Source organism: Mus musculus, chromosome 10, assembly GCF_000001635.26.
Source record: "Mus musculus strain C57BL/6J chromosome 10, GRCm38.p6 C57BL/6J".
Lineage (NCBI taxonomy): Eukaryota > Metazoa > Chordata > Mammalia > Rodentia > Muridae > Mus > Mus musculus.
Genome location: NC_000076.6, coordinates 103,364,250 through 103,390,892, shown reverse-complemented (window position 1 = coordinate 103,390,892; position 26,643 = coordinate 103,364,250). Strand labels below are relative to the sequence as shown.

At 38.2% G+C, this 26,643-nt stretch overlaps 1 protein-coding gene and 1 long non-coding RNA gene across 6 annotated transcripts in view; one reads left to right on the top strand and one right to left on the bottom strand.

Moving 5' to 3' along the window:
• The window catches only part of Slc6a15 (solute carrier family 6 (neurotransmitter transporter), member 15), a 51,572-nt gene extending 28,487 nt beyond the window's left edge, over nt 1-23,085 (bottom strand). Inside the window, exons 1-3 of one of the 5 annotated variants that reach the window (NM_175328.3) lie at nt 22,740-23,085; nt 21,425-21,521; nt 1,552-1,866 (exon numbers count right to left, since the gene is read on the bottom strand). In NM_175328.3, the coding sequence (NP_780537.1) occupies nt 1,552-1,840 (289 nt within the window). In that variant the 5' untranslated portion in view covers nt 1,841-1,866; nt 21,425-21,521; nt 22,740-23,085. Of the gene's footprint in view, nt 1-1,551; nt 1,997-21,424; nt 21,522-22,572; nt 22,716-22,739 lie in introns of those variants that run through there. The other 4 variants (NM_001358821.1, NM_001252330.1, XM_006512984.4 and 1 more) reach the window with 4 other exon arrangements.
• 6430590A10Rik lies at nt 21,638-23,704 on the top strand. Its single transcript, XR_380754.3, has 2 exons — nt 21,638-22,721; nt 23,433-23,704. It is a non-coding gene; the product is annotated as an RIKEN cDNA 6430590A10 gene (long non-coding RNA).
• Nucleotides 23,705-26,643: the final 2,939 nt, after the last annotated feature.

Below are 26,643 nucleotides of genomic sequence, written 5' to 3'. Positions count from 1 at the left end.
TATAGTCAAATCAGACCATATATGTTTTCAGCCAACCACACTATCACAGACCCAATAAAATATCAAAATCATCCTTCTAAGAGTTGATGATGAAATGTGTACCTTATGTGATATGCGGGCTTGGGTTTGTTCATGTGTGGTCATGGCCATGAGGTCAATTCCAAGCATCTTTGTCTATCACGTGCAGGGGTTTTGTTTTGTTTTGTTTTGTTTTGTTTTGTTTTGTTTTGTTTTGTTTTGTTTTGTTTCTTCTTTTGAAACCAAGTCCTTCACTGAGTCTGGCACTTACTGTTTTGATTTGACTGGCTAGCTGGCAAGCCCCAGGAATTCGCAGGACTGCCTGCCATGAACATTAGAGCTACAGATGCCTGTAACCAGGCGTGGCCTTCATTTGGAGGCTGGGAATCAACATTCAGGTCCTTAAACTTCCACACTATGTATCTTTTTTCTACTGAGCCATCTTCATAGACCAGAATATACACTTTTACCCATATATTGCTTAATGCACACAAGTTTCATATGCATATATTATAAAATTTTAAAACAATGTCTCTCTCTTCATTTCCCTTCCCCCACCCCTTGAGCTGGGAATTGAATCTATGATTTTATGTGTGGTAGAAAAGCATTTTACTCGATGAACCACATCTAGAGTTTCTTCAGGGATTTTGGTTGGTTGGTTGGTTGGTTGGTTGGTTGGTTGGTTGGTTGGTTTGGGTTTTTGGTTTTTGGTTTCTTTTGGGGGGGGGGTGCAGTGTGCATTGTACTACAAGGCTCTTAGGTATTCTGCCTTTGTGTTGACTTTTTTTCCCCCAGTGGATTTTTTTGGACAGCATTTTTCTTTCAAAAATGTTGATAATTGTGTACCCACATTTGCATAATAAAGGTGTTGATAATGATGGAACTAGTTTTTGTTTAAAATTAAGAGTGCTCTCTTAAAAAAAAAGTATCTGTTGAAGCTGGTTTACAGAGCTAAAATCAATATGAAAAATCTCTAAGGACAAAGAATGACTGGCCCTATGGTAATTATCTGGTTAAACCCCCTTCTCATGAGTTCTAAAAGTGCTAGCCCCAATAAAAATTTAAAGTCCACAATCATTCTAAATTACATGTTAGTTCTGCTTTTGGTAAAGAATGAGACAACTTAAAATTCAGAGGCTATAAGTCAGAGAGAACATCAATGCTTCATCAGTGTTGATGGCTTTAGATTCTTATCGATCCCAAAAGTCTGACATGCATAAAGAACATAACATGTTTTTTTAAACTCCTGTCAGTACTTCAGCAATGTTTACAGTATCCAGGGACAAAGTTTGGGAATGTGTTACCTTAAGCAATCCCTGAGTATTTGTAGGAGGCCAATCTGTTCCTATGGAAACTTCATCTGAACCCAGAGCTGGACTGACTTCCCACAAAAATGTGTCTCCCTAGCTTTGTAATGGAATTCACAATTTCAGAACTAATGAGAATGCAGTAACAATAGGATCTACCTGAAATACAGGATTGCCCTTTACGGAGTTTAACAATTCATCGTTAAAGCAAAGGAATGCAACTTACCACCACCATTCTTTTGGCAGAGGTATGGGAACCGCCACACATTCCCCAGACCTACAGAAAATCCAACTTGGGCCAGAATGTATTGCAGCTTACTGTTCCAGGCTGGCCTTTCATCATCAGCTTCAGATCCATCTTCAGCATCTGTATCTTTCTCTTCCTGAACATCGACAATTAGTTCACTCTTCTTAGAAACCTCTTCCACTGAGTCTTCGTTGGACAGGAGGTCTTTGACAGATTCAATGACATCATCATCCAAATCTCTCTTTACCACTTTGCTATTCTTAGGCATTGGAAATTAATCTTCTTAAAGACACCCTTGAGGCAAATATATATTTTAAATGTTATTTAACACAAAGTAAATCTGAGAAGAATATCATATAAATCCTTGATTCAAGGTGAGAAACTATTATGGATCCTGGATCTGATCCCAATACTCTGTATATACCTATGAAATAAAAAATTGAAATGTAATTATTAATAACAAGAAATATAAACAATACTTCAACATCTTTTCTTGATCATTTTCTAATAAAGTCTCTTTCTAAGACTTAAAAACACGATAGATCTTGGTCATTCATAGTTTAATAGTTTCAAAAGTGTATTAATTAGTAGGTGTGTGAGTTTCACACACATTTTATTTTAGTTAAATAATTCTTTGAAAAATATACTTTAATTCAAGAAGATATTTTCTTATATGTCTATTGTTTTCTTATTACAAATTTTATATATATATACACATATATATACATATATATATGTTTATACTTCAAGCCCACCTTTTAAATTTGTCTTCAGTCATCTCCTCCAATAAATTATTACTTACAATGTGTACATTAATGTGCTCATTATTAATTGTGAAGCTATCCTATAATTATAATAAGGAAACATGCAGTGCCTACTTTTAAGGGATTTCCTATCAAATAAAGAGAAAATTGTATTTTAAGTAAATAAACAACAGAATATTTAGATATGATTTTACCTATTCGGTACAGACAATGAACTAAAACCCAATTCTTGCTCATTAATGCTCTAGACTGGTTTGGGATAGTTCTTTTCTAATCTATTTAAAGTTATTTTATCATTTACATTTTTTGAAGCAGTAAAATAACCAAAGTATGAACCTTGCCTGTTCAGCTTTGAAGAAAATCGTTCATGTATTGTCACCCTTAAAGAGGCCAGCACTGTTTACATACAGATATGCTAGATGCACCTTTCTTCTGTTTTTTTCATGTATAAGGGATAGGACATGTTGCATATAGAGTCCTGTCAAACAGTTTGGTGAGATTAGGTGATCTTTCGTGAACGTCATAACTCCTGCCTCTTTTTATAGACTGTCCCTTACGTTTGTATGCCTTTATTCCATTTCAGCACAACTGTAATGTCCATTTCATCCAACGTCCCTGATCCAACTGTAAGTATTGTCTAACAGTTGCTAACAGAAGACTTCTGTAAAGAAGAATTGCTATTATAGCTTACAAAACCCAAATTTTGCAAAGACCCTTCCCCCCCCCCAAAAAAAAAAGTTTTCCAACCTCTATCTAAAACATGAACTTTAGTCTCAGAAGTAAATGTCCCCAGCCAACATCAGTTATATTTTACTTTACGATAATGTTTACTTTATTAAAAATATATGCCAATGTAGAAAGCCTCCCTTCTCTTCACAGATAAGTCATTATGATAAATGAAATAGTATTTTTTAGACACAAGAGATAATTGGTTAGAGCTTGAGGAAGATGCAGAAGCACAAAGAGAAATATAGAATAGAAGTACAAATGAGAGAGGCAGGTGCCAAGTAACAAAGAGATCACATTTAGGCAAACACAAATTGCTTTGTCATCAATGTTAATGCTATTGGTAAATATTCCTTCCTATCAGAAAAGGAAGGATTCCTGTGTAGCAGCAGATGAGGAAACTGGTCTACAGGATCATGAGATCCGGCCAAATAAAAGAGAAAGCAAGAGCCCCCATAATAAAAGTCATACAGAAGCTGGGACTTTAATAGGAAATAAGATTTATAATTTGTAGAAATTACGTACAGGCTAAAATTTAAAATAAGGTATCGAAATTGAGAAGTAAAATGAGAGGAATAAGGTTGAAATAAACGTGTAAAAATGCTGTTGTTTCTTCATGCAAGGGGCAGTACTGTTTACACAGGGCACTCATAATTTGAAAGAAAATACTGTCCTCAACTTCTTCATCTCTTTGTGGCCTCATATGAGCTTTCTTTTTATTATAAAGGCATCTTATAAGAACTAATTTGCCCATGAGAAGAGACATATTTAGTGTAAAACACTTAAAAATAGTTTATAAAAATAGGCCTTCGGGGGGGGGGGAATAATCATGGGAGATGGAGGGAAGTATCTAGATGAAAGAGAGAAGGAAGAAGAGGAAAGAGGTACAGGATCAGGTATTGGGGGACAGGACAGGGGAGAAGCCTAGAGGGCCAGTAGAATGAATGGAAATATGCCACCTTGGGTGGAGGAGACCCTCAGAAAGTACCAGAGACTCAGGAGGTGAGAGACTCTCAGGCCTCAGTGGGAATGACCTCCGCTGAATTGCCCAACAGTGGGGAGAAGGAACTCAGAGTCTACCTCCAGTTCATAGACATGGCCTCAAGTAGAGGGATGGAGTTACTAATCCACAGTCAAAATTTCTGACCCAGAATTGTTCCTGTCTAAAAGAACTGCAGGGACAAAAATGGAGAAGAGCCTAGCATGGCTGTCCTCTGAGAGGCCCTACCAGCAGATGACTGAGACAGATGCAGATACCTAACCCAAGTATTGGACTGAAGTCGGGGTCTCCTATGGTTGAGTTAAGAGAAGGATTAAAGAAGTTGAAGAGGAGGAAGGTCCCGTAGAAAGACCAACAGTCTCAACTCACCCAGACCCGAGGGAGATCCCAGACACTGAACCAGCAACCAGGCAGCATACGCAGGATGGTATGAGCCCCACCTTCCCCAAATCCCTTTGAACATATATAGAACTGTGTGGTTTGTCCTCAGTTGGAAAATATGCGCCTAATCCTGGAGCAATCTGAGGCCCCAGGGAGAGGGGAGGCCTGGTTGGTGGGGGAACTCCCTCTCAGAGGCAAGGTAAAGGAGGAATGGGATGAGGAACTGTGGGAAGGGGGACCAGGTGGTGGTAGAGCAACAGCTGGAATGGAAATAAATAAAATATTTTTTTAATTTCTTTTTTTTTTTTAAAAAGGCCTTCAGAAATTGAATCTCCTCTTCTTGTTCTTGTGAAAATACCACCATGATAAGAAGGTGTAATAAATGTCCATTTTTATGAGTATGGCTGTTCAATTAGCCTGGGCTGGAGAGATGGCTCAGCCATTAAAGGCTAGTCTCACAACCAAAAATAAGTGTATTAGCCTATAACTAACTTGTTGCACACCCAGAATAAAAGCTCCATTTTTCAGCTGTTTTTTTTTTTTTTTCCTAAATACTATGTTCTATTTCCTCATACTGGGTTACTTCAAAACCTACTGATTTTAAACACAGCAAGAGCTTGTTAAAGCTTGTGTGTGATTCATTGGTCCACTAATGTGAGCTAGATTTTCGTAGACAGTTGTTGCACCAGTTATGACTTTCCATATTACTGCACAATGACCTCCAATATGGTGGCTCTCTACTTCAACTAGTCAAGAGACAAACTAGCATTCAAATCACTGCATTTGTGCTAGATGTAGCCTTTTCAAAATGTTGGCTCCCATTGTCTATTGTAAATACAGACTACCAACTCTATCCTATAAAAGATTAAATCAAGAAAACATACCAGTAAGTCTCTGAGCCATATTTGAAAATGATGGTCATTTCACAGGTTCACATAGAAATTCACATTGATTCGATTAAGATAGATATCTAGGCCTATGGAGTAGAATACAGAATCCAGAAATACATACACATAGCCATGGCCATATTATTTTTGATAAAAGTGGAAAAAAGCCTATTCAACACATAGTGCTAAAAAGATTAGATATCTACCTTCAGAAGGAGTTTCAGACACACACACACACACACACACACACACACACACACACACACACACACACATATATATATATATATATATATATATATATATATATATATATATATATATATATATATCACAATCTGTAAAATCAATCTCAGTGATAAAAGACCTTTATTTAAAATCTAAAACACTGAAGCTTCTGGAAGAAAACAGGGAATGGTGTTCAAGTTACAGGCAAGGACTTCCTTAATACAACCTTAATAGCACAGGAAACAACATTTAATTAAGAAAGTTACAATTGAAGTGTGACAATTGAAGAAAAAACTACCGTGACTGTCTTTGAAAAGGATGCTCCATGCTTGTCCTGTTTGATTATCATCCTTATTTATGATGTGAATAAGGAGACACAACATTATCAAAAAGTGGCTGGCTGCCTAAGTTCCACCAAAGGTGTCATGGGCAGAACATAAGTGCTTCTGTAGCCATGGCTGCTGTTATCTGACTTGCAGAGGCTCTCTCATTCTTTGCCCTTTCCACCTCATTGCCAAGCACCCTGTTGTGTCTATGAGGCTGATATTGTGCCTGTATCTTTTTGTTGTTGTTCCTTTGCTTCTTTGCCAGCATCACTTTACACAACCTGCAAACAAGAACTCAATGACTCAGCACTTTTAAAGATCAAATTATTTTATCTTTCTCTTAATCTTTATATAATACCCGCTTGTAAAACATGTTGAGATCTTCATGATTTAAATTTATATTCAAATTTTCCCATCACTACATTTTTGAATTGAGTTAATTTTCCTCACATACAATTTGCCAGTATAAAATTCCTTTAAAACACTTAAATTTTGACCTAAAACTTTTTTAAACCAATAAATATTTACAACACAACTACGTTATATTTTCTTTGTGTTACAGAATGTCTTACATCGTTTGGGACTCTGTCTTCCCTCATATGTGTTGAAATAGCTTGTCAAAGTCTACCAAAAAAGAAGAACCTGTGAGAGTGGCAGGCTAGTGCATATACTCTCAACTAAGCCTCAATAGCTGAGTAGCTGAGTTTGTTATGAAAGACCCACGTGGGCAAAGAAGACAACCAACTCTTGCTAGTTGTCTCACCTACCCATGTAAGCAGTGATGTGCATACACACACACACACACACACACATATACATACATATAGAGAAACAGAGAGAAAGAAATAGAGAGACAAGTGAAACAGAGAGAGAGTGAACTTAAAAATAAAAATTTTAAACATAACCACTTAGCTAAAACCAAACTTACTGCTATTTTAAACAGTATCACATCAATTACATAAATTCATTTGGTAACAATGACAACAGAAAGTTTGGATTTTCCAGTTTATCAACTTGGCCCATCATTACATTTACAAGACTACTTATCAATTTTTTCCAGACAGTGTTTTATAAAATACCTTGATAAACGTATGCAAGTTACTTCTCATTTTTAAAGCGAGTATTTTTTTGTATTTAAGATTCACTAGAGCAAACCTGTGAAAATTATTTTTAAGACTTGGCTCTAGTATTTTTTTTAATATATTTTAATTGAAAATGAAATTGCAACAATTTTATGTCTCCATTTCTTTCCTCCAACCTCTCCCATGCCTGTCCCCTCTCAGGTTAATAGAATAGCTTCCTTCTGTCTGATTGATAATTGTGAGTTTGTTGGGGGGAGGGGTGCGGGGGGAGGTGTGCATGAGCTCATGCAAATATAAATATAGCCTTCTGAATTCATTTTTCTTTGTTGTGTCTATGGCTCCAAGGCTGACCTCTGTGTTTGATAACCATTAAGGGGGTTCATGCCTGGAAGAGACTGGATTCTCCTCGTAGGACCCTGTAGGTCCTTGTCTACAGGTGGAAGCCCACAAAATCTACTCACTTCTATGTAAGCACATCCATGGATATTTTCCTTGTTCCAGTCTTGTTTATGTAGCTATTTCTAGGAAAGAATGTTTCAGACGAGACTGCTCAGTATTCTGGCTCTTATACTATCTCTGCCCCTTTTTCTGTGATGTCCTCTGAAACACAGATACAGGAACCAGGGTCTAGATCTATCACTTGGGACTGAGCTCTCCAAAAACTGCTTAGCTGTGCAGTGTTTCCAGGCACAAGAAACCTATCAAATGGTTAATCAGGATTGATCAAGTCATTCTCAAACCAATATAGACATCTATGTTACCATTGGTTTCCTCTTAGAGATTGAGTGTGGGCCTCCATTGCTGAAAATAACACACACATAGGACATGGAACAGACGCAGATGACTTGAGTTGTACATCACTTGAAACCCTTTTTCCTGGGGCTCGAGTTCCCACAGTATCAGAAATACTATGCTTCCCTGACTTAAAGGGAGATAGCTGACAGTCCTCCCCAGCTGTGGTACCTAGAAAGTACCACAGCAAAGATGAAAGTGTGATGCTTTTAAGTTCACATAACAGAATGCAGTCTAGTTGGACTTAAGGCTTCTCAACAGGAGGGAAATCATGCCAGGTACTAGCCAGCTTTCTGGGGCTAGTAAGGCCATCAACTGTAGAGGAGAATCTAGTATGTCCACTTTGCTAGAACAGAGTAATTCCTTACTCCATTCTAAATTACATCCTTATACCCACAAATAAATGTGGGTACCACATCTATCCAAGAAGCTTCTCCTCATAGCAAACTGTGATCATAATCACACAAACACATACAAGTGAATGTTTTACTACAGATATTTTTAAGAATGAGTCTGCAATGCTTGTCTTACATTTTGCTTTTATAGTTTTAATGCTTTTATAAAAAGGTTTTTTTTTTGTCATGATTTTCACTTATTTTCTGAAAGAAAATGTGTAGAATCAGTATTGTTTCTTTTTATGTGTTTGGCAGCATTCAACAATAAAGCCATCTGCAACTGGCTTTCTTTTCAGAAAATATATATTAATTTAGAAATTCAATTCATCTCTCTGATACACAGCTACTTAAATTACTTCTCTGTTACCTTGGTTTTAGAAAGCCATCTTTTGCAAGAATTTTGTCCATTTCACCAACTTTACTGGTCTAAAGTAACTGTTGATATCCCATACACTTTTTAAAAAGCAATTACCCTTTTCTTTCATCTTCTTCATGAATTTGATATTAGATCTTCTCTATGTTTTTCTTCCTCCTCCCCCTCCTCCTCCTCCTTCACAGGCCACACAATTCTTTTCTTTTCTTTTTTCTAAAAAACTTTACTGATTCACATCATGTACCCCCAGTTCTGTTCATCTCCTAGTCTTCTTGTATTCACCCTTCTCTCTTGAAACATTGACCCCAAAATACAACACAACACACACACATCCAAGGCACAGAAAGACATCTCATCGTGTAAACTGTAGTGTGTCACAGTGTGTCTCACAGTATATCCCTCTGTCCACACATTGTCCCTAGCAAAGGTTCATTGCAGTGAGCCATTGGTCTGGTTAGTGGTCCCTGGCTTTTCTGACACTATCAATATTGGATCCTCACCAGGTCTTCTAGTTATCCTGTTGTTGCCCTGCATCATGGAGGTCCTGCAGCTTTGGATGAGTATGATTGGCCCTTTCACACATCCCAGTCATCTGCAGATAATATAGTTTTTGAAGTGAGACAACACAGAGCCCTTGATTGGGCCTGCTAAGGTAGTTAGCATGCCAGTTTTCCCTGCACTGCTCACTACTCTGCCTAGGCTAGCCAATGCAGTCATCAATGCTAGGCATGGTCTGCTCTCCTGCTCTCATACCCTCTGGGATGGCTCACTAGTACCCATGCCTCAAGAGCCCGCTCTATTGTATTGCCCAGGCAATGTGCAAATACATTCTAAGTTGCATCCTTTTTCCCACAGAAAAGTGTGGGTACCACACATCATCAAAACAGCATCCTAGGCATAAAACAGCTTTATCTACCAAGCCAGTTATAAAGCTAGGATAAACAAAGGACTGCTAGCTGCTCTATCCCTGACAGATACAGGAACAATACCAATAACAAGGTGTCTGCCCATTGCCAGTGAGTTACACTAGTATTTTCATTGCAGACTTACATCAAAACTTTCATCATTTTTGCCCCATATTTCAAGAGTTTTCAGCTCTAAACTATTACAACCTCTCTAATATATCCTTCCTTCCTTCCTTTCTTTCTTTCTTTCTTTCTTTCTTTCTTTCTTTCTTTCTTTCTTTCTTTCTTTCCTTTTCATTCCTTTTTTTCCTGTGCAGTTCTGCATGTCTTGTAGCTCATTTTTCAGACCAGGCTCTCCTCAAACTGGAAAAATATGTTTTAATTAACATGTGTAATGAAAATATGCAGAGACATTGCAGACAGAGAGATATGTTCATCTTATAGATATATCAAGGATAGCTCCTACAGGCTTCACTGCACTGAACTAATTACAATTTGATAAGCTGTACTGATTTATAAACTGATAAATCCAACACAAAGGATGGTTCTGACAGGCCAGCTAGAACTGGCTAAGCTTTGGCATTGGCAAAAGCGTTATGCTCCTATTGCACTAAAACACCCATGGATCTAATTAGGAGATTTTAAAATTAACATTAAAATTTTTTCTGGCTAAATTTTTCTTTACATAGATAGTAATCTGATTATTGGATTTGAAATTCATCCTAGATTAAATTAAGTATATTTTCTACTTTTAACACATAGTATATAAAGTATAAACTGCCAGAATAAAAGAAAACTGTTAAGCCTTATTATAGTGCTTAGGATAAAAATGGCAGACTTTGCTGTTTGCTCTAATATTTCAAAATAATTTCAAAAGGAAACAGATGAAAAATGTATGATACTGAAATAATGATGTTGACAAATAATAAAATATTTTATCTATATAGAATTCAACCTAAAAATTTCTTTTGTAAATTATACCCCACTATATTTATAACTGTTGCATTAAGTGAAAAGATAATCAAATGGCATATTAAAAGTTGAGAGGAGACACCCAGGATCATAGGATCAGAGGTGAGGAGGACACAACATCTGCCCCAACACCTGAAGTAACTGGGACCAGTAGGACCCAGGCACCCAAGAACTCCACCCTACCAGGGGTTCTTCCAGTCTGGGTTGGTGCCCTGAGCAGACCTTGGGCACGAACCCTACAGCCAGTCCCACAACACCTGGAAGAAGCTCTACTCCCAGATATTCTAACAGACCCAGGATCACAGGATTACTGGATCTCAGGAGTTTGGTCATATCAGGATCTCAAGGTTCCAGAGGCAGTTTGGATTACAAGAACTCTGACACACCCAAGATCTCAGGATCACAGAGACAGCTGAACTCTGAGGAGTTCTGACACCACCAGGATCACAGGAAGAAGAGGCTCCAGTCATATAGCAAGGGCAATTAGCACTAGAGATAAGCAGATGGTGGGAGGCAAGCATAAGAACATAGACAACAGAAACTAAGGTTACTTGGCATTATCAGAACCCAATTCTCCTACCATAGCAAGTTCTGGATACACACCATCACACTGGAAAAGCAAGACTCAGATCTAAAATCACTTCTCATGATGATAATAGAGGACATTAAGGACATAAATATCTCCTTTAAAGAAATACAGAACACAGGTAAACAGCTAGAAGCCCTTAAAGAGGAAACACAAAAATCGCTTAAAGAATTACAGGAAAACACAATCAAACAGGTGAAGGAAAAAAAGCCAAGCAAATGAACAAAAACAAGCAAGATCTAAAAATGGAAACAGAAACATTAAATAAATCACAACAAGAGAAAACCCTGGAGTTAGAAAACCTAAGAAAGAAATCAGGAATCATAAATACAAGCATCACCAACAGAATAGAAGGAATAGAAGAGAGAATCTCAGGTGCAGAAGATACCATAGAAAATATTAACACAACAGTCAAAAGAAGAAAAAAAAAGAAAAAGAAGAAGAAGAAGAAAAAGAAAAAGAAAGCAAAAGCAAAAAGCTTCTAATCCAAAACATCCAGGAAATCCAGGACACAATGAGAAGAACAAACCTAAGGATAATAGGTATAGAAGAAAGCTAAGATTCCCATTGTAAAGAGCCAGTAAATATCTTCAACAAAATTATAGAAGAAAACTTCCCTAACCTAAAGAAAAAGATGCCCATGAACATTCAAGAAGCCTACAGAATTCCAAATAGACTGGGCCAGAAAAGAAATTCCTCCCATCACATAATAATCAAAACACTAAATGCACTAAACAAAGAAAGAATATTAAAAGCAGTAAGGGACAAAGGTCAAGTAATGTATAAAAGAAGACCTATCAGAAATACACCAGACTTCTCAACAGAGACTATGGAAGCTAGAAGATCCTGGGCAGATGTTGGACAGACCCTAAGATCACAAATGTCAACCCAGGCTACTATATCTAGCAAAACTCTCAAATGCCATAGATGGAGAGAACAAGATATTCCATGAAAATACCAAATTTACACAATATCTTTCCATAAATCCAGCTCTACAAAAGATAATTGATGGAAAACACCAACACAAGGAGGGAAACTACACCCTAGAAAAGAAGAAGCAAGAAAGTTATCTTTCAACAAAACCAAAAGAAGATAGCCACACAAACATAATTCTACCTCTAACAACAAAAATAACAGGAAATAGTAATCACTTTTCCTTAATATCTCTTAACATCAATGAACTCAATTTTCCAATAAAAAGACATAGACCAAGAGACTGGATATGTAAACAGGACTCAGTATTTTGCTGCATACAGGAAACATACCTCAGTGACAAAAGCAGACACTACCTCAGAGTAAAAGGTTAGAAAATAATTTTCCAAGCAAATGGTCCCAAGAAATAAACTGGAGTAGCCATTCTAATATCGAATAAAATCAACTTTCAATCAAAAATTGTCAAAAAAGATAAGGTAGGACACTTCATAGAAAAAATCTACCAAGATGGACTCTTAATTCTGAATATCTATGCTCCAAGTGCAAGGGCACCACATTCATAAAAGAAACTTTAGTAAAGCTCAAAGCACACAACAAATCCCACACAATAATAGTGGGAGACTTCAACACCTCACTCTCAGCAATGGACAGATCATGGAAACAGAAACTAAACAGAGACACAGTGAAACTAACAGAATTTATGAACCAAACAGATCTAACAGATATTTAGAGAACATTTTATCCTAAAGCAAAAGAATATACCTTCTCAGCACTTCATACTACCTTCTCCAAAATTGACCATACACATGGAAGCTGAACAATACTCTACTCAATGATAACTTGACAATCCAAAAATCATAATCTATAATTATTCATTATAGACTCTGACATACTCTATCAGAATAACTCAGTATTAAAAGTCATTAACACCAAATACAGGTGAGATTGTAAAGAAATGACCATATTATGTATTACAGGTAACAATATAAAATGATACATTTGATATGAACAAAACTATGCAATTATTTCTGAACCTAACAATACACTTCTTAGAGTGATCACTGTCTGCATTCAGTTGTATATACTAGAGAAATAAAAACTTACACAGCTTAGGTAAAATGTTAATAGCAATCATTCACCCACAGAGGACCCCAAAGCAGAAATCGCACATGTATGCCTAATGAGCGAATACTTAAACAACTCAGTTCACACCATAAAATAGAACTCAGAATTACAAGGGTAAGTGCTATTTCTGCCTGAAACAATTTGAATAAAGATCAGGAAAATGATGCTAAATATAAAACGTTAAAAGTTAGTAGAAGTCAGCACATCACTAAGAGGCCATTGGGCGGGGCTTACACTAGAGTTGGGTTTGAACAATTGTATAAAGGTTAAAAGAGAATCATGGAGTAGGAAATATTAAACTGAATGGAAAATGAAGAACAGGATATAGGAGGGGGCAGGAAAGGGATAAATAACATGAAAGACCCTTCACAAAGGAAATGTGGAGACCTACTACTGTAAAAGCTGCACATATATAAATAAACATATTTAGAATGGGGTTACTCAACACAGAGTGACAGTGAAGTACTAAACACCAGAAGCTGCCAAACAGAAAATGTGGTACATTTACACAATGGAATGCAACTCAGCTATTAAAAACCATAACTTCACGAATTTTCCAGGCAAATGGATGGAACTAGAAAACATCAATCTGAGTGAGGTAACCCAGACACAAAAGGACATACATGATATGTATTTGCTGACAAGTGGATATTAGTACAAAAGCTCAGAATATCCATGATACAACTCACAGACCATGTGAAGCTTTACAAGAAGGAAGGCCAAAGCATTGGTGCTTCAATCCCACTTAAAAGGGGGAGCAAAACAATCATCAGGGGGTAGAGGGAGGGAGGGACCTTGGTGGAAAGGGAAGGGGAAGGGAAAAAGGAGGTGCAGGATCAGATATAAAAAGGGACAGGAGAGAAATCAAGGCCAGGAGACTAAATAGAAATATGTAGAAGTAGGGGTGGGGTGTAGGGAGGAACTGGGGAAAACCACTAGAAAGTCCCAGATGCCAGGGATGCAAGAGGCTTCCAGGACCCAGTGGTGATGTCATTAGCCAAAATACCCAACAGAGAAGAGATAGAATCTGAAGAGACCATCCCCAGTAGAAAGACATGGCCCCCAGTTTAGGGAAGGGGCTACACACCCATCTCAAAATTTTTAATCCTGAATTGTTCTGTCTAAAGGAAACACAGGGCCAAAACAAAACACAAACAAACAAACAAACAAAACAGCCCTGTGTTGGGATCCATCCCATCCGCAGACACCTGACCCCAACACTATTGCTGATGCCAAGAAGTGTTTGCAGAGGAGCCTGGTATGGCTGTCCTCTGGGAGGCTCTGCCACCACCTGACTAAGACAGATGCAGATACTCCCAGCCAACCATCAGACTGAGTCCTGGAGACCCCAATGGAAAAGTTAGGGGAAGAACTTAAGGAGCTGAAGAAGATTGCAACCCCATAGGAATAACAACAATATCAAATAATCAGACCCCTTAGAGCTCCCAGGGACTAAACTACCAACCAAAGAGTATATATGAGTGGGTCCATGGCTCCAGATACATATGTAGCAGAGGATTGCTTTAACTGGCATCAATGGGAAGGGAGGCACTTCATCCTCTGAAGGCTTGTTGCCACAGAGAAGGGGGATGCTAGAGTGTTGAGACAAGAGTGGAGCACCCTCCAAGAGGCAGAGGTGATGGGGGAATGGAATGAAGAGTTTGCTGAGGAGAGCCCAGGAAGGGGAACAACATTTTTCATGTAAATAAAATAAACAATAGAAAAATATGGTTCTCGTAATTGATTATTTCTTTGCAGTTGTTAGCCAGTGAGTATCCATAAACCATACTCCAACACTACAAGCTATTATTGTTGCTCTTGATTAGCATCCAGAACTTGCCAATTAAACCCTACTGTAGAAAGGAACAAATACTAGAACATGGCAAAATTAGTTTGGTATACAAAGCTTTATCCCTACTAATCAGCTACCATGTTGCTATAATAAGTACTATTTACACGATTAAAGAAGAAAGTAATCCTTAGTTATGCCCACCTGTGAACCCTACTGGTTATAGTAACAACAACCCTGACAAGAAATGTCCAGGGGTGCAATAGTGGCATGAATCTCATGACAGCAAACAACTGCTTTCTGGTTGGATTTACGTTTCACTTCTGAAGAAGAAACCCATATCCCTCACCATTATCAAGTCAAAAATCTATGGATAGATAGCACATTGTCCCCAGAGGGGAACCTACTTGTATTACACTGCTAACAGGGCATGATATTAAACTGACTCCTAGTGACTCATCATTTATACAGCCCTCATGTGAGAAGCTTCTATTTATAGGAGAGAGACAGAGAGACAGAGAGAGAGAGAGAGAGAGAGAGAGAGAGAGAGAGAGAGAGAGAGAGAAAGAGAAAGAAAGAGAGAGAAAGAAAGAGAGAGAACATACACTGAGTCCCAAGACTCATGGATCTTTATAGAAGAATGTCTTAGTCAGAGTTTGTATTCCTGCACAAACATCATGACCAAGAAGCAAGTTGGGGAGGAAAGGGTTTATTCAGCTTACACTTCCATACTGCTTTTCATCACCAAAGGAAGTCAGGACTGGAACTCAAGCAGGTCAGGAAGCCTGAGCTGATGCTGAAGTCATGGAGGGATGTTACTTACTGGCTTGCTTCCCCTGGCTCGCTCAGCTTGCTTTCTTATAGAACTCCAGACTACCAGCCCAGGGATGGCACCACCCACAATGGGCCCTCCGCCCTTGATCACTAATTGAGAAAATGCCCCACAACTGGATCTCATGGAGGCATTTCCTCAACTGAAGCTCCTTTCTCTGTGATAACTCCAGCTTGTGTCAAGTTGCCACACAAAACCAGCCAGTACAAAGAGGGTTGAGAAAAGTATGAATCAGAGGCAATGGATGGCTGCAAGAAAACATTGTCTTCTGGAAACAGGTGATCAAGAAGCCAAGAAGTGGGATACCATGGAGGGGTGGGAGGGGAACTCTTACCAGCATAGATGAGGGAGAAGAATTCCTAGTCAATGGCATAAACCTGTTCCTGAAGAAGATCATAGAAGAAGACATCTACAAACTAAGGAAAGACATACCCAAACTGATATAAGAAGCATACAATTCACCAAATAGCCAACACTAGAAAGAAAATGCTGCCAGGTAGTAGTGGCACATGCCTTTAATCCCAGCCCTTGGGAGGCAGAGGCAGGTGGATTTCTGAGTTCGAGACCAGCCTGGTCTACAGAGTGATTTCCAGGACAGCCAGGGCTATATAGAGAAACCCTGTCTCGAAAAACAAACAAAAAAACCAAACAAACAAAATGATGTGGTATGTTACAGTTAAAACATTAGGTATACATAACAAAGAAAATTTATTGAAAACTAAAAAATAGTTCAAAGTTCAAGCCATATATAAAGGAAAGCATATCAGAATAGCTGATATTTCTTTGGAAACTTTGAAAGCCAGAAAAACCTGGAGTAATGCTTTTCACATCCTAAAGGACAATGGCAGCCAGCCTGGACTTATATACCCAGCAAAACTACACATCATGCTTGAAAAAAAGAAAAGTAAAAGAAAAAAAGAAAAATTCTAAGCACCCTACAATAGTGTATATTCGACAAACCAAACATAAAGAATACACAGGAAACAATATGATAGGTTAAAGAGAGAAATTAACATAGCAGAAAGACTGTAGAAAGAAATGTAAACATAAAGTAGAACTGAGAATGCAAACAACACAAAAAATATAAATAATTACAAATAAAAAACTTGAATGGAGGGTAATGCAAAAAAAAAAAATTCCTAAATCAATGGAACAGAACCCTCTATCGTGAAAAATATGTGCATGGATACGATATGCCCAGAGAACTTTTGATAAAATATGAAGGTAATGCCAATGGCAAAACTACAGCTATTTTAATAAATTAATCCGGAAACAACTCAACATACTTAGTCAAAACTCAACTCAAAACGAACCAAGCCTAAAATAATACATAAAAAATAACTCAACATGTTTTATAGCCTTGAATATAAAATATATAACCAGGGGAAAATATCTTTCAGATCTAGAGATAAGAGAAGAGATCTCAGATGTGACATCAAAAGCAAAGACACCAGAACAAAAAAATTTAAGCTATGTTTCAACATATAAATCATTTTCCATTACAAAAAGACCTGTTAAGGTGATTAAAAAATAAACAATAAAATCATCAAGAGCAATAAAGTATTACAGAGAGCAATAGCCTGTGTGACACTCACCCCAAAGGACACACCTACAACACAATCCCTGCACCTAAAGCTCAGGGCATATTGGAGCAGAGAGGGCAGAAAGGTTATATGAGTCAGAATATGAGAAAATGTGCTGTTAGATTGCATCTCCTAGAAATGAAGGGGAAACTAGATAATTATAGTCAATATAGATGCCTAAACCACACCAGAACAATGACACATGGATGCAGAGGGGGGATATCTCAAGAGGGTCTCACCTTTAATCAAAGAAGTACATGTAACTAATGGCTTTGAGAGAGGGAAAATTAGCCTCTCCCAGGGATACTCCCCATCATTAGTTATATAATGCAAAACGGTGAGTCCGGAAATGATATACACACAGCCCACAGTAAATGAACTCAGCGAACTGTATTTATATTTGTATGTATTCATATAAAGCAATAGTAATCAAAAAGATGCCATCAATCTGGGGAACGAAGACCGAATATAGGAGAGGTTGGGCAAGAGGGATTAAGGACAGGGAAGGGAAAAGTGATGTAATTATATTATTAACTAATTTAGAAAAGATAATAAATAAGCTGAAGATTAAGAGAAAAGGTACTGACCTTTTAACTAAGTGGCAAAGCACTGGCAAAGAACTGAATTTGGTCCCCACTGGCAAAAATGTTTGAAGATCACACAGTAAAAATAGTCTACGACTTCGGGTAAATAAAAGGTCCTTCAGCTCCCTCATTAGAAATACAAAGTACAAAGTGGGCGAAAAACCTACTGGATCATTCCACTGAATGTTACGTGGAGTGCAAACACATGAGCTAAAATTCAATGTTCACCTCAAATAGGGAAACAAAGCCACAGTGTGACTACATACCAGTCAGAAAGGCGAAATTCTTTGAAAATCAAAAGTGGATCATGCATTTATGCTTGGTGAGAAGGTAGACTATGGCCAGTACTCCAGAAAACAGTTGGGCACCTTCTTTTAAGGATACTTTTTAAATTCAGCATGCAATTGCTATGTAACTTAGTAATTATGTTCTTAAGCACCTGCTCCAGATAAATTAAAAGGTATGTTCCATAAAGACCTGAGCAGGAATCTCCCTAGCAACTTTGCTCACAATAGTTCCAGACTGGAAATAAGCCAGATGCCATCCTGTGAGGGAATGCTTAAACTCCAGTGCCCCCAAGCCATGGAGCAACCTACTGATACACATAAACAATGAAGTAGAATGAAGACAATTGGGTGTGTAGAAAGGCGATGTTTACTGCATGGTTCTATTACCCAGCATTCTTGAAATGGAATGAAGTGGCTTTAGTCATGAAAAGAAGGCCCAGGACTTTTTGTGTGAAGGGAGGGTTCTATAACATGATTACAGCAAGATCAATATTTTGAAATGATTTTATAGTATAATTTTTAAGAGAAGTAAACAATATTAAGAAAGTTTTGTTGTTGTTGCTGCTTCTGCTGCTGCTGCTGCTGCTTTAACTCATAAACACATTCTGTCATTCTAAAACAACTGCATGTGATTCAATAAGTGTCTCAAAATTCAAATCTTATCTCCATGAATGCTTTTGTTTGTGTGTTTGTTTTTATGTCACTATAAACCTGATTAAATTCAACTATTCAACCACATCTACTCTAAATGAAACTGTGAGGGTGATAGGTAATAAATGATAACTAAAATTTCTTCCTATACAATTTTATTTAAAAAAAATTAGGTCTTGTGGACTTTTCTCCCAATTACTTTACCATTTCTACTTTTGTCTGCTTGTTTAGCTCCTGTTTGGGTAGTCATGTTGGTGATTTTGTGGATGTAGCTTCTGACATGACCAGCAGAAGCTGTTGCAAAGCAAACTCCCTAATCCTCTGGCTCTTACAATTTTTCTATTCCTTCTTCCTCAAGGTTCTTTAAGCCTGAGGTCTAAGTGTTTTGTAGATGTTGCCATTGAGACTGGGCTGAGAGTGGAGCAGAAGAAGCTGTCTTATGCAGAGAAGATCTCACTAATTGGTTATCTAATAGCAAATGATGAATCCCAAAAACATACACACACATAACATTGTACAGGCTGATAAGTATGTATGTATGTATGTATGTATGTATGTATGTATGTATGTATATAACAGCAATCAATTAAAAAATAATAACAAGACCATGAATTTGAAAGAGAACAAAGACATCTGTATGGGAGGTTTTGCAAGAAGGAAAAGGAAGGGGAAATGGTATAATTTGAATATGATGAAAAATTATTAAAAGAGTAGATTCTTTGCAAATTTGGAAACAACAGTAACAAGGCTAAATAATTTGTGACTTTTGTATTTCATTAAGTTGATTGTTTAGACTGATTCCTGAATACTATTCTCCCTGGAGTCCCTCCTTACATCTTTCATTCTACAATTATTTCTTCTCTGACCTGTTTCTTTTCACACAACTCTTTAATTCTAGATCTGCATTTCCTTTGCTTTTGATGTTAAAAATCAACACTTTTGTTCTTAACATAGTAGACTTATTTTAATAACTATACAATAGCCCTCGTGGTTATAGATATATGTTGTATCTGATCATTCACATTAGAAAATTCCAATAAATCATTTTGCGTATCTTGCACTTGTGAACCTATAGAATAAATTCCTGGAAGGGAAACTGACTGATCAAAACTAATTTTATAATTCTGATAAACATTACCAAGGAGTTCTTTATAAAACTTTCTCAGTTTCCACAACAACACGAGACAGACAAGTATGATTGTGTCTTCTTATGCTCTCTGAGTCAGCTTTGTGATCGTTTCCAGTCTGCTGCATGAGAAAGCTTCCAGGGTGAACATTCTACTCAGAGATAACATTCTGTCATACTCAGAGGGCAGATTTTTGCATTGATATAAAATACGATAACCTGGCCATCAAGGCTAAAGTAGTTCTCTCCTATGTTAATTAATACTGTTCATTAAAAGCTATCCTGCAACCCTATTGTAAAGGTTGCTAATTTTCAAAAAAAAAAAAAAAATGATAGCTACTGATCACAACTCACATTCCAGCATAAAATGTTTAGCAGGAATACTAAATACCAGCAAAGCAGTAATATTAATAGCAAATTAAGACTAAATCAAAAAATTCTGGCTGTGAAAATGCCCATAACTTTCATGCATCAGACTATGCCAAAGGATTTTTTTCAACAGTTCCATCTGCTCAGAAGTCACTTAAAGCCAAGTCTGCATATTAATATATCATTATACCCAATCCTGAAATGTTTAGTGGTAAAAAAATTAACATAATCACTAAAAGTTGAGTGGTGAAGAAGTGAAAGGGAAAGCTAGCAGGTTTTTATAACCACTGAAGTCTCTTTCAGCTTTGCTACCCTAAGGAAATGATGTTTTTAAACTGGCTTCATAATAACTCCAGTGTTATAAATTGAGAAGAATCAATGTAGCTCCTATTTATATTTTTTTTTTGGAGACAGAGAAACATTTTTTTAACATGCACGTGCTAATACTGGGTAAGTGTATGGCTATAACCATAAAGCTCAAGTTGTTGTACCTATCTGACTTATTTTTAGATGTTTCAATAATTTATAGAAAGGCGTCCTGTCTTTATTTTGAGCTAAAATCATCTAGTTTTAAAAACTCCCTATTTACTGTTAATTAGATGACAAAACACTCCTCTTCCAGAAACATATAAGAAGACCTTTAAAATACCATTAAAAAATCTCACCTTGGGTTAATATATATTGGAATTATACAGTAATTCTTAAACCAACCAGGTAATGTGCAATAATATATCCTTTAATATTAAACACAGAGACACTAACTTTCTTTCAAACTTTGTTAATGTATGTCTTCTAGCAACACAAAAGGAACGGACATCAAGTTTCACTTGGAGAAAAGTAGTTGGTAGGTTTAATTTTAAACTTGGTAGGGTAATATAAAATCATCGGAATGTGTGGGAGAGAAATACACATACTGTAAATGAACAAACAAGAAACTTCATTTCTTCAAGTATTTATAAAGTGCCTAAAAAAAAAACAAAAACAAAAACAAACAAACAAACAAACAAACAAACAAAACTCCAGGGTAGTACCAGCTGGAAAAGATGTAATTGTGTCTGCATTTAAAAAATGAGACACTCGGGGTTTGAAGCTTGTTGGGACTGCTCTGGTCCTGGCTTTTTCAGAAAGCTACTGAGCACAGGCAGTCATAAAATACCTTTTACAGAGAAGACGAAAAGGGGCCCAAATGCAGTACCCAAAGGAAAGCCTTCATTCCTCTCATTCTTCTCAGCTCTGCATGGAAGAACTCAGACCTAGGAAAGGGTATACCTTTAAGGTCTGAGGAGACTAGGAGGGTGAACCAGAGGCAATGGCTGCAGTCTTATTTGCATAAGCACCCAAACACTTACAACGTCACCACGCTGGCCTCCAGGCCCCGCCCCGTCTTACTCTAGCCTTTCTCCACCAGGGTGGAGATTGAAAAGGGAAAGAAGGAAGCAAGAACTCGATTGCTTCTTAGTTATGCTAATGAGCACATTCAGTGACATTTCTTGGCCGAAGGGAAAAGAACGCCCACCCTTGGAGACTTTAAAAGCGGGTGGGTCTCCCTTTGCACCGGCAAGTGCACCTCTAAGATTCTGATTCTTTCCTCGGCTGGAAGTTAAAAGTGCAGCGCTTTCGTTTCAGTGTGCTATATTCTATTTCTGCGCTATCTCACCGAGACCAGCCAAGCGGATCAACTACGTAGAAGGCAGAAGGATGCCTAGTCCCTCTCCATTCGTTCCTTAAGATCTCTGTGCCACCATCCTTTCCTCCTCCTTCTCTGTCACCCATTTCGTTTCCAGGAGGCGCAGAGAAGCTCCAAACTGAGCTTTCTCCAGCAGCCACGTGCCGAGAGTAGACCTAAAGGTCGGTTTTCGGACAGTCCATTTCATAGGATGTCTCAAGCGGGAGAGAATCAAATCCGGGTCACGTGAATACACTGCCTTGATAGTCTGTGTTGCTGTTGCAAATGATTCACAAGCCCTCAAGAAGGAAGGCTGGCTGTCCTCCAGCCTCACCGCCCACTCGTAGGAATATTGTAACCCAATTTTTCCCCAGGAGCGCATCTCTGCCCTGAAAGCAACTTTCCTCTCGGACTTGCCCGGTTGAACCCCGCCCTTCAAACCCCCAACTTGATTTGGAAAGCAGCCGGTCTCCACGGATGCACTAGGCAGTTTCCACCTAGGTTACGAAGGATGGCGGCACGTTTCGAACCACGTGCTTCTCCCCACAAGTGCCGCTTCGGACTCCCACCACCAGAACCCCAGTTTGCACAGGTGCAGGAGACAGAGCCAGAGGATAGCCCCCAGAAACCAGCGTTACCTTTCCACGCTTCCCACCGCCGTTCCTCCTCCCATCCCAGGATCCAGCCTGAGTCTGGAGCTCCATCCAAGCATCTTTCTTGGCGCCCGACTCCTCCAGGGTGGCTGAATGGAGAGCCCCACCCTACCCCCGGCGGTGCTCCAGCACCAGTAAGAGACATTAATTACCTCTGGTGCTTCTTGAGCTAGCACCTCTTACAGCTTCCAGGTTCCTAGGTCGAAAAAGGGTCGGATCCAGCAGATGGTGCGGGAGGCCGCAGAGGAGCTGTCTGGAGAACAGAAACAGCTTGCCAAGGGCAGGATTGGTTTCGGGAGTCGCTGTCCTGCAAGCTGGCACGGAGAAACTCGTGAGCGCCTGTGTCTGCCTGGAATATTGCACGGGATGCTGGCGTGTGGTTCCTGGGGCGCCTGTGAATGTATGTATGTATGTATGTGTGCGTGCGTGTTATGTGAATGTGTGTATGTGCATGTCTGTGTGTGTGCGTGCGTGTGTGTATGTGTGTATGTGCTTGTGTGTATGTGTGTGTGTGTGTATGAGTGAGGGTGTGACGGAGGCTCCCACGTGCCCAACCAGCTAGTGCTGCGTCCCCCCGACAGGCTGCGGGGGAGAGGGGGTGGCTGCGGGCGGGGACACGGCGCCAAGGATCGAGCCAGGTCTGCAGGCTGGGAGCCGCCTCTCCCATCACCCATGACGCAGAGTCCACTGCGGCTGCCCGCTGCGTCCTCCCAGCGCACAGAGCTAGGCCCGCGGCGGGATATTGGGTGGATCTGGGGAAGCCCCACGTAGAGCCAACAAAACAAGTTGGACAACCCCTCCCCAACACCTCCGCCATTCTAACGTCTGTCTTCTAACCCACTCAGCTAAAAGGCAACGCTAACAACTGCAATTGTCCTGTTCTGCCACTTTGCTGGAATCTGTAAGAAGTCTAGCCAGAGGTAAAGGATTCTGGGCTTTCTGCCTCTCCAGCCCCCCATACCATCTATTTACATATTTTGTGAAAGAAAAGCTTTGGATCTTTGCTTCTCAGCTGAGTCCCGACAGCCTCAAGGATCCCAGCGAGGTTGTGTAAAGTGGTATTAGGGAACTAATCCTCACTTTAGGTCTGTGCCTATGTAGCAGATTCTCCTTCAAAGGATCTCTACCAGCTAAAGACTGACTTACCTCTTCCAATAGTCAAAGCATGCTTTCAACTAAGCCACGTGGAGAATCCTTAAACTATGCATGGATGAACACAAAGCTTTGCCTCTGTAAAAATAACTGAACTCCTCCTTAAGCAGGACAAGACATAAAATTTATGATCGTTGACACTTGAAATTTTTCAAGGAAATGCAAAAGGAACCTAGAACATATTACAGGAGGATGGGTTTCATTCTTCAGCGAGGTACATTTCATCATTTTTAAGATAATTAACATGTCAATAAACGTTATCGTTTGTAGGCCTTCCAAGGACTCTCTCAAGTTTTCTTTTTGGACATCAAGAACAAGCCATTATTAGGGACATCACTATATATTTTGTGACAGTTGGCTGGTTACATGCTTTTAGAGTAGAATTCAGTTATCAGTGGAGTCATGTAAGTAAGGGATGTAAACTTCAGTGTGTAGAGTTCCCAAGGAAAATATTCTTAGGTTTTAATGGCTTGTATCCAATTAAGATTAACTTTAGTAGTGAAGCCACTGTTGGAGATGTTCTCATAAAGTGAGGAATATCTTTCAAAGGAATCACAAGAACCTAGATTTCAGGTAAGAACATTGCCACTAATCCTTTTCAAAGAACCGAGAGATTTTTCCACCAGCCTGTCTTCAAATTCACTTAAAAAAAAAAATTAAATGTCAAAGTTAATCCCTGGGGTGCCTCTTTTCTATCACTGATGTTGCTTTTTCATTAAAAAATAAAACGAAGACATCTACAAGAAGCTTTTAGTGACGATCTTAGGTCATAATGTGGTTCTTCCCTCACATACTAGAGGCAAGCAAATGTTTGCTTACACATACACATACATTGCTCTATAGGTTGAGACTGGAATCTTCATACTGCAGGGTAAGCAATTTCAGAAAATGGAAAGCACTGTCCTCTAAAAACAAGATTAAATTTACCTGTGCAGGGAAAGTGATATGTTTGCTTCTGAGACTATGTTTCTTGGGACATATACACACTTAAAGTTCACATCCCTAAGACTATTCTACTGGTAATTAAACTCTACTAGAAATACATGTAATAAGCCAAATGTTATAAAATATATTTTGATGTCCCTAATAATGACTTGTTCTTGATGTCCATAAAGAAAACTTTGAGAAAGTAACTGAAATACTGAGCTTTAGGCTAAGTACCTGGGGGTTGTACCATATTTTCCTTAATCTCTTCAACTAATTAATATATTGAATTTTCTTAATTCAGGGAGTTATGACATTGGGCATTTGGGGGAGGGGAGAATTCAAACGTTACATAGCTAGTTAAAAATTAAATTTAAATCTTCTGTCTTCTGAAGATCTGTCCTCAGCACATGCTTTGAAACATTTTGTAAGATTTTAGTTAATTTACAGATTCCTTTAATAAGAGGAAAGGGAAAAGTTTTTTGTTTGTTTTGTTTTGTTTTTAAGAATCATTTATTTATTTTAAGTATACGAGTATACTCTAGCTGTCTTCAGACACACCAGAAGAGGGCATAGGATCCCATTACAGATGGTTGAGAGCTATTATGTGGTTGCTGGGAATTGAACTCAGGACCTCTGGAAGGGTAGCCATCTCTCAGGCATCTCTCAGCCATCACCTCAGGGTGGCTCTCTAAGGGAAAAGTCTTTTAAAAGAGTTAGTCACCTGAAAAACAAGAAGTGGAGTGAGAGTGGAAAGATTGTCCTCTTGAACACAGAGAACTACAGTCACAAGTAAAAACTATTCACATTTCCATTTTAACCACAATGCTTCCAAGATTTAAAACTCAGTTTGCTAATACCTGTTATTCTAGCAATTACTGAGTGCTTTCTCTATCATTCTGTATAAAATGACGACATGGTAAAAATAGGGAAGTACTACAGAGGAGGACAGAAGCAATGGGAAAAATATCTCAACTCAAGGAAAGGTTGGTCCCTCTGACCACAGTCTATATAAAATAGTAGAAAGTACCAAATCTATAATAATTGTATTTACAGCACATGAAAAAATGTATGTGTCTCTTATGTCATAATCCTACATCAGCCCTGGAATGATTTACAAACATGCTTATAAATTCAGTTTTACTGATCATTATTTACGATGGCATTTTTCTCATATTTTCAATGTTTATGAATTAAAATTTATTGGAGTTTTTGAGTTGTATTTTGTATCCTAATACTTTTTTCTTTTATTAAATTAAGTATGTTGGCTTCAAAGGAATATACATATTCATGTACATATTAAATTGGTGTGCTAAAATAAAATCTTTTGCTTAAGATTCTCCCAAACCTAGAATGGATATTTACTTATTCTTTGTTTTCCTTTAAGCTTAGTAGATGCAAATAGTAAGACACAAGGTATTGAAGGTATATTAAGAGAACAGTGTACTTACTATCACATAAATACCTATGTGTGCTCTTGTACAGACCCTTATGAACCATCAGGTCCTCTCTTCTTAATTACAATATGATTCATTGGAAAGCACAGACACCTAGAATATTAAACACCTTAGAAAAATCTCTTGATAGTTCAACATCTCTTAAAAAGAAGAATGAATACATTATAGCAGTTGTAGTCAGGGAATTGTTCAAAAATCACAATGACATTTAAGTTGTAAGTAAAATTATTTATGATAAACCATACTGCATAAGGGTGCCACATACAAACAAAGGCAAAACTACTCAATATATATAAACAAGACATAGAAGGGGGAGCCTATAGAGAAGGAGCCAGAACACACATTGAGACAAAAGCAACCAAAATTCCCTGAAAATCTCCCTGATATTGTAATATTTGAGTTCTACTTTGCAACTAATAGTTTATCAATACTTCTCAGAGTCAGTTTTACTGTTCTGTTTGTTTGCTTGTTTGTTTTCTGGACAAGGAGAGATGGTCATCTCATTTATCACTGTAGGAAAATC